The 9,728-nt window shown below is 33.9% G+C and overlaps 1 protein-coding gene across 1 annotated transcript in view; it reads left to right on the top strand.

The window, feature by feature from the left end:
- The window catches only part of LOC108574465, an 84,475-nt gene that overhangs the window by 12,240 nt on the left and 62,507 nt on the right, over nucleotides 1–9,728 (top strand). Inside the window, exons 2-3 of the mRNA XM_017937065.1 lie at nucleotides 7,558–7,797; nucleotides 8,982–9,109. Coding sequence (XP_017792554.1) covers nucleotides 7,558–7,797; nucleotides 8,982–9,109 — 368 coding nt within the window. The remainder of the gene's footprint in view (nucleotides 1–7,557; nucleotides 7,798–8,981; nucleotides 9,110–9,728) is intronic.

Genomic DNA, 9,728 nt, shown 5'->3' on the forward strand with positions numbered 1-9,728 from the left:
TATTCTATATATTTATTTTATTATTATACAAACTTGTACAAAGCAGAAAGCTAGTTTTCCTTGAATGTAGTAAAATATTTACTCGATACCATAACTGTTGATATTATTAAACGAAAGTATTAACATAAACTCGAGCAAAACATTTTGAGTGTGTGCTTTTTTCTCTCTATGCGGAGTTTTCTATTTTTACGAATTGCAACATGTACCATCGCATAATTTAGCTCTTTTAACTCTGCTTGAATATTCCAGTATTATAATATATGAGTTTCCACGTATTAAAGAATTCACGACACAAATCGTAAAGTTTCTACATTTGGGCATACGAGCGAATATATTCTATTATGCGTGCTCTAAAGCAGAACCGCTCAGCAAGTTGCCCATAGGGCAGTGGTCAGACTAGCTTGAGCACACAGCGATATTCGGGCAGTAAGCCACGCTTTCTCGGGCAACGATTCTACGGTGAGGTATAGTCGGTGGAAGCAACATTTTAAAGTCGTAAATTCAAGCATTATGCGGTAACAGCGAGTGACGTAGCTTTCTCATTTGTGAATTGGTACATGTTTAAAATTTCTGCTTACAATGCTTCATTTAAGATACACGGTATTAAGAGGTATTCTGGTTTTGAATGCCATCTTTTAAGCAATCTGTAGGATTGTTTTTCAAAAGAACCGTTAAACTTTCTGCATTAAGGTTTTGCACATACGTTTATAGGTATTTGAAATACATAATGTATTTTGTTGAAGTAAAAGCAATAAAAGTTATACGAGTTATACATAGTTTGTTTTATAGAGTGTGCTTTACAAAAAGTGTGTTGACTGTTTACATGATTCCGGACCTTCTGCTGATCCAAAATAGAAAAATGAGGATGAATCTTAATCAGTGTGAATCGGGCTATGGTCTGAACCCAAATAAAGTAAACATATTGATTATTTACAAAATGGCAGCATTTTGAATTCAGACTATCGATTTTCTTTATGTTTTGCCATCTTTAGCGTGTTAAAAGAACAAGAAAAAAACGACGGATGTTAAAAATTTTGGTTTTTGCGATAACAGGATATGTGCTGAAGATTCTCTACAAATTTCAAGTCAATTGATAAACTAGAACTTGAGATATCGTGTAAATCGTTTCGAAAAATGAGGTTAGGTACGACTGCATCCTTCAAACTCTTACATCTATATTAATTTTACGAATTCAAACAAATCCTTTGGCACACACGTTCTAGAATACTTATATTTTAAGAAAATGCAAAAAGAAAAATTGATCTTTTCAAAGTTCAAAACCAGAATACCCCCTTGAGTCTCCGTCGCATCCTGCTCCATAGTAATTCCTGTATCAGTAAAAATTGACCTGCAGTTGTCAACGATTAAGACGTAGATATATTTTTTAAATGTACCGCAATGGAGGAACGAACCCTGAGCGAAGCTCGAGCTCTTTAACTCCCTCGAATCGCCGTTTTGGCGTACAGATTACGTGTATTTTGGCACCTGACTGATCTATCGCTTCCATCGACTATACTGTATGAATGTAGTAGTAACTACCTGGCCTAAGAATGAAAACTATGCTTCGAAGCTAGAGGCTGCACTCCCACCACAACTGTTTCTTCCCTCTCAGCTTTAATGAGTGTCGACGTCACTTGCCCCTAGCTTTGCCCGCAGCACTACTTAAGAGGAACGGTGTACAATGAGACAAAACGATCTGATGACGATCAGAAAGCGATTTTCGTGATGTTGCAAATTGAAATCAATGGCGGTCTTTTTAGATGGAACTAATTGTAATATATTATGGTAAATTGCATTTTTTTAATACTCGTTTTAGTTTTATTGCGATCGATGCTCAAAGTCAGCGGAAAATTGGAAAAACTAAATAGTCGTGAAGAACTTTTATATTTCTCATTATTTTCTTTCACGATTCTGAAAAATTTTACTTTGGAAGATACAATTTAAATTGGTCAGAAAGTTTAGATTCTACTTTTAGAACTTTACCTTTGGAACACCTTACACTAATACTTTTTCACACAGAATGATACGAAGAATTCAAGTTTTTCCTATCTCTAACCAAACTCGAGATACAACCCATCTCAATTGCGTGACTCACCCTGTATACAAATTGTGTTTTTAAGTCCAGTTTTACAATTGCGAGAAATCTGTTAATATTTTAATATCAGTAATTAGTCACTTGTTTCTGTATCTACCGATTTCAATGAAATTTTTAGCATGTGTATAATTGAAATAAATCTACAAAACGTACGTTTTAAAAATTCATTACAAATTCAGATACAAAAGTTGCAAAAAGTGACTTTCACAATTTTCATCGCGATTTGCACCAATTGCAATTTTTCCAAAATTGTTTTCACACATCATCTATTTAGCAAACTAATCCTTCTAACTTCTCAAAAAAACTCAAGTCGTTTGGTCCAGTTTTAAAAAAGTTACACTGTTCTAAAGAGTGTCCGAATATTAATAAGAGTCACTGTGTATATCTTAAAGATCATAATGCAAGAATTAATTTTTCAAAATTGAAATTTAGAACAGAACCAAATTCCCAGATTTTTAGGTTCCCATCTCGAAAACAGGCCTGCCTGAGCAGCCCTGCTCTAAAGATGGAATGTTTATCACAAACATACCAGGCATTCTTCTAAATATGTATTCTTCATTTACACACAATTCCCACACTGAACATCAGTTAACTCAGGTACTAGAATTACCTGTTTTGGACATAGAAATATACATATCTGTATGTATATATGTAGGTATAGATCTGCTATCATTTATTCTCACCATATCTCGTTTGTACAGTAAGTACATGCGCAAACACTGTTCGAATAGGGAAACAGAGAAAAGAAGGGAGAGAGAAAGGAAGAAAGAAAGGAGAAAGGTGTTCAAATATTTAATCGTGATATCTGAAAGCCAAAGGAAATATCGTTCATTGTTATTCAGTCGTGTCCATTGCACCGTATGTACAGTATGTTGTGTTAATGTGCTTTATCACTGCGACGGGAATGGAAACCAGATATACAGGGTAATTCTAGAAACTGGGACCAGGTGTAACTCTTTTCTAAGCGATAGTAAGAAGACAAATTTCAATGGTTTCTGCGAAACTAATTTTTCGTTACTTTCGTTACTTTTTCGAATGGAAGTCTGGAGTATCGAGGTCGAAAAATGAATATTTCTCCTATCACAACGCTAACTATAATAAGCAATTCTTCAATCGTCAGTTTTTCGATTTTCTTCTTACAATGTAACACAGAAACACATTTCACCCAGCGAATAAGCGTTTCTTATTTTTGCCTTAAATTCCAAATTCTGTTTATCAAGTTTGTCGAAGCGAGTTGAACTTAATTACAACGCTTTTCTACGATTAAGAATTGACAAGAGCAGAAATGTCTTTATTCGACGATGTTCCATCGCAAATTCGACGTAATTAAACGAATTTTCCGCAAGACAGAGCGCCAGGTTATAACGCGCAAAGTTTAACTAGCTACTTTACAGAAGTTTAATAGAGGAAATGGTTCGGTACTCATAGTCCTTCACCTTGGCCGCCGAGGTTACCGGATATAAATTGTATAAATTAACGTGAGAAAATGGGTAGAAAAAATGTTCAGAATGTAACGATGAAACGTTTCAATACTTGTTACAATAAAATGATTTTATCTCGTGAATTAGTTATTTTTCTTATCACATTATCCTAATCATGTTTTACGTAGAGAAAACTGTACAATCTAGTTCTATTTAAACAAGTATCTAATACAATTACATATTCCATTGTTGCATTTGCAAAAACGAATTTTATCGTAATATAAAATTTACTAAGTAGATACATTAACCCCTTAACGTATGATTTCTTTTCTGACTATGCATCTAAGCGTCAGCCATTTTCTGGTTTAGTACTGTACCAGGTAACAAAAACTAATCTATCACAGATTAATTACATTTAGTAATTCTCAGTGTTGTAAATTCAAACGAAAGTTAGGATTACGACGAATTTTTCTTATGGATACAACTATTTTTCTCACATCTTCACTAGAATTTCCGTCAGGAGTCTGACAGGTTGTCATATGTTAAGGGGTTAATAAGTAAATATCCCGGGGGAAGAGAAGAAAAATTATAGTAACGTAGACTTCGTTGAACTGTTCAATTAGTTATTTTATCATTCTTACTTAATTTTCGCTTTGGAAAGTGCTATATCTTGACCCAGTTTCTAGAACCATCCTGTATACCAGATAGAACACCTACGGGGTATATATGTATGTACGCTAACGCAGCATTGGCACCAACCAGAAAGATGTAGCAATCTTTCTTGCGTGGTGCGTCGATTCTTTTTTTATAACAAAAGGGACTAGATACAGCGACTGCACGCTTACTTATGAGTCACTGTCATCTAGCCGAAAGTCAAAGAAACTGTAGTTCTGCTTCCTTGAGTATCCTTTTAACGCGTCGTTTTCTAAACAGTATTCCGTATCCGTTCTTCCGATGTGTGTGAACAATGCTTGTACTGTGTGAAATACGAAGATAAGAATGGAATCGATTAAAAGTTTATCTGTATGTATAATTCTGCCAACCTTAGGTGAAATTTCCTATATGCTTATTTTTCTTTTTCAAGAAATTTCACGAGTGTCTTCACCTTTTAAGCAAAGTTAGAATATTTTACGTGTTTTGTGGGGCTCTAGAAATAGCCTAATTTAATTGTAAAATTTTAATTTTTTTTTAGATGCTCAAAAAATTGTTAGTTAGGACAATTAGTAGTTTTTAAATGTTTCCGAATTTCTTGGAATACTAACAGTTATTTTAAATTTAATTGAAAATGCTGGATTATTGATGCTTGGTATAATAATTAAATTTCATAGTTGAAATTTAATACTACATTTTAATTTTATTCATTCTAATAACTTTTACAAAAAGTGCTCAATTTTTTTTTTTAAGTTGTTTACCTGCTGCTGTAACAGCTCCAACACCTGTCTCGTCTCTAGTTTGTTCTTCTACTTCAGTAACTGGAAAAGTTCGTTTATTAATTCGACAGGAAAACTTAATATTAATTGAATTTAATGATACTTTTTATTAATTTCAAGACTTACAATAATATTATCAGGATTAGTAGTCAATTTTGAGTGTGATTTTAAGACAATTTATCTATATTTATATTCTCAGTAATTTTTTCAAATTTAAATTTGTATAAAAAAAATTCATCGCGTCAGATAATAACGTCCAAACAATCCCATGAGTTCGTGCCGAAAGCGAAAAATATTTTAATTCAAATCCAAGGAAATTCTATAGTGACGATATAATGATCTTACCAAAAAACAAAAAAAAAATAGGTAAGAAATTGTCGAATAAGAAGACACTTACATTTTGTTTATCAAATTTAAAGGTTCCCTGGAAGTATCGATCCAAATTATAAAATTCGTCACGGACTTACGACATAACCTAATATCATAAATTTCTTTACTAAAAATTATTTCAAACACTCGCCAATTCGAGCTGTCCATTTGCACCAAACTAATAATAGTAGTTCACGTTATATCCGCGCGCCATATTTAACGCGCTTCCGGTTTAACCGTTCCCCTTCTGCGCAATGTCAAATTTAAAACAGCGCGGCGCGGCGGTCATGCTCGCTTGACAGGGAGTCGAATGCACAGCAGCGCGGCGCGCGCGTTTTTACGAAACGCACGGTGAACCGCGATAGAGAGAACGGTCGCTGGTTTCTCGAGGAAAACATCACGTGCGTTCGTTGCGTGAGTACGTAGCATTGACGCGGCGCAATCACAATACTCCTGTGAGCGCATGTCGCCAGTCATAACTCGTTCGTTTCTACCGGTCATTGAATAATCTAGCGATCACGCGTCGATCAATTGACAGCACATAATAAACGCCAGGGGTCGCTAATTACGATCGCATGATCAGCGAACGGTGAACGACGGTAATTAGTTACACAGATCCCTTGAAACTATTTTTTTTTTCTTTCTTTTCTTGAGAGACGTGATACGATTAGTTCGAGAAGTGTCACATGAATAATGTACGGTTATTTTCTCGATATACGTGGCAAATTTATCGAACCGTTTCGAAATTGATATGGATGAAAAGATATACCAGCGAACGTGTACTTGCACGATCGAGTGTCGTTTATTAGAGAAAGCAAGTTAATTGATACGTTGGGTAGTGGCATTTCTTCATTTGACGTATTTTAATGAAAAGGAACACTTGTTTGTTAATACTAGAACGATCAGGGTGAAACTAGCTATTAGAGACTTTTTAAAAGTGAAGTTTTACACTTCCGTGTATAAGTATCGGGATACTTATCGAATGTGAAGAAAATTTGAACAGTCGTTACAAAATTAAGATTTTAAACGAAATGATTCAGTCTTTCATTTAAGGTGCCGTGATAAAAATAATTTTTAACGATTTCGTCCATCTTAACCCTAGAGCGGTCTTCGGGTCTTTTTTGACCCACCGCCTCTTTATATTTTTAGTCATTTTTGCTGTTATCAAGTTTACGTTCCTTAACATTGTTTTAAACGCTTATTGTCCTAGGTTCATACGTCGCGTTGGAAACAAAAATTATTACACGTAAGGTCTTGGGTTCTTTTTGACCCAAAAGTCTTAAGTGTAAAGTCAAAACGAAGACCGCTCTAGGGTTAAATTCGATATTAACCTGAAGCTTAACATATCTTAAGTAAATAAACAAAAAATTAGGGAAGTACTTTTTGGCACTTTTTTTTAAAAAGTCACTTGATAAATGTTTGCAGAAACAATTAGGATAATTTCTTACTATTGCATGAAAATCACTCACCTATTATAAAAATATTACAGTATTGAATTTAACTTATGAAAATAAAATTACATGCTCCTTAAATTGAATTTGCAATAAACTTCTGGTCTCAATTTTCAAAACGGATTAGTATCTACGTTCAGTCGAAATTCGGGTGATATTAAAACCTACAATTCTAGAAATTCGAATTTATCGATTATACACTTCTCATTTTTTATTTTTGTCCATAACCCTTAGAGTGTTTAATCAGTACATCCTACGGGTAACTCGAAATTCTTAAAATTCCCTTTGTAAGAGATTCAAATAGGATGTAATGTCGTAAAGGTCACGAAATTAACGCATTCATAGTTCGCCGAAATTATTAACCCTTCCGTTACTATAGGCGTTGGAACCTTTTGATGCACTTGCACCTTAATTTAATTCTTAATTTCATCCTTCACGCACTTGCATCTCAATGTAACAAACCGAATTTTAAAACGGCACGACCAAGATAACAAATTTCGCAGCCGTGGTTAAAAATGCGAAAGGGTTAAAAATTAGATAAGGAAAAATAAAAACATATCCACGTTATCCGCAAGTATCTTAAATCGTTTTAACATTTTAGCGAGCATGTTGCGGGGGTTGATCTACGGTGCGCCTTCTTGATTCCGATTTATGTACGGTACTGGCGACAATACGTTCGTTTATCAATTTCTATTCGCGCGATAATTATCTAACGAATAATAAACCGATAAGTGTCGTAGGCCGGTTAAGGTGCAACGAGTGGGTAATGGAAAAAACTGCGCGTTTTACAGAAGACTAAAGGCTGATCTGCAATTCCTCCGAAGGAGGGGACTTCTGAAGGCGTCGGGTGAACTATCGTACCAAGGACGTAAATGCACCAGATGCGGTGCACCGTTTGGTAAATTTTACAACACCGGTGCTTCGTGTACACGCTGCAGGCACAGAGTTTGCAGACAGTGCCGTATCGAGGTCAGGAGCCCTACCGATAACAAAGACGTCGAATGGATCTGTAACGTTTGCTATAAGATCGCGTGAGTAATTCTCCATTGTTACCGTTTCCTTCTTCTACAGCCTGTCTCGTTCGCGGCTCTCTTCAGATCTTCCGGCACCTTCACCACTGTCGGCATTTCTTTTCTTTTCTTTTTAATTTTTTACAAAGATTAGCAATCTTTTTCATTGGAGGTGAAATTATTTGAACGTTTGACGCGTGGAATATTTGAACAATGTCGACGAAACTAATTTTGTGTTTAGTAGTAGGATTAACGTGGTGTTAGTATGATCTTGTGATCGGTATTTTTGCAAAATTGTTTTGGTACAGCTTTCTGTGTTATTTCGGATATAGAGAAGGTTTGAACGCGTGGAAAATTTTAATAATATTTATTGAATTAACCAGTTAACTGCGTTCGACGTGTATACACGTCAATCGATAACTTTATTTCGGTGCGGTTGACGTGTATACTCGTCGTGTAAAATAAAAAATTAAATCAATAAGAAGTAATAAAAATGTCATTTGGTGGTATGCTTCCTTTATATTACCAATGAAACTGCTGTGTATTTTATAAAGAAAAGTTTGATTATTCTCTTTGTATATCGGATATTCCCCGTTCAAAAATATTACTTTTTACAAACTGAGTTGATTATTTTCCCCAATGCATCTGGTATTCTCCGAATACCACGCTGAAATCAACTGAATTTCTTAAAATTATTTCTTTTCTTTAATTTTTCTTGTTTATGAATTTTATTATTTTTTGACAATATCTAAATTTTTAATAACAACAACCTTTTCAACAATGAATTGTTAATTTCTTATTGAATAAAAATGTAATCCTTCCTCGTTTTGCTTTACTTTTTTTCTTCGTGAAATTTATAATAGGAGCATTAGCCCTGCATTGCTTGATTGTAATTCCGCATCCCGTGAGGGATTTTTAAAACTAAATTCCACAGTTAACTGGTTAGGTTCGCGTTTAGTAGTATTAGTATAATTCTGTGATCGGTATTTTGCAAAATTGTTGTAATTGTTTAGTATAGTATTCTGTGCGATATGCGTTAAGGAAACGTATCTTCTTTTTCTTCTTGAAAATTGTTTCTTCGTGCTTCCTTAATGAGTGCGTTCAAATAATTAAAAGAATTGCTAAAAAGTAGTGTTTAAATTTAAATTATTAAAATTGTTATAATTTCAAGAAATTATTAAAATTTTGAAATTTTATTATTTTAGGGAACTGCATATCGTCACCGGGAAGTGGACCTACGAGAATTCGGTGTCCAAAGGATCTATAAATCAGAAGGCACCGTCCCCTGTGGAAATTTTGAAGCATAGTATTAGACGAGCTTGGACTATTAACGGTATGTTTATGACATATTCAATTGTACTGCTTGATGTTACTTAACGTTATTAGTAAAATAATACACGATAAAATTAACTGGCAAAATGTTAAATAGAAAATTTTCATTAATTAAGGCTTATTTTCTTAATTTCCCAATGAATGCTCGAACCTATCCTTTCAATACAGTATACTCGTAGAATGTTACAAAATGTTAATTATGAAACGTTAGCAACGTAATATGTGAACTTCCAACGATAAATATTTTAGTCAGATTAATGCAACGCTTTATCAAGTTATCATCAGAAGAATATTTAAATTTAATTAGGAGATAAGACCGAGGGAAAATTGAATGTAAGATCTTTCGATATGAATCTTTCTTTGTTTCATAGATCGATTTTTTATGCGTATAGAAATTTAATTTATTTATATAGAATTTCAACTACTGTATCGTAAATGTGTACATTTAAAACACAAGTTTTAACAGTTTATCACGAATAATATTTGTTCAATAAAAATACTGACAACCCTTTGCAATCAGAGGAAAGAATCGATCAACTGTACAAATGTTCATAATTTTCCAATACTCCTTAAAAAAATGTATGAATAAAATAAATGAAATATTTATAGAAAAATGTTTT

The sequence above is a fragment of the Habropoda laboriosa genome, unplaced genomic scaffold (assembly GCF_001263275.1).
Source record: "Habropoda laboriosa isolate 0110345459 unplaced genomic scaffold, ASM126327v1 scaffold172, whole genome shotgun sequence".
NCBI classification, from domain to species: domain Eukaryota; kingdom Metazoa; phylum Arthropoda; class Insecta; order Hymenoptera; family Apidae; genus Habropoda; species Habropoda laboriosa.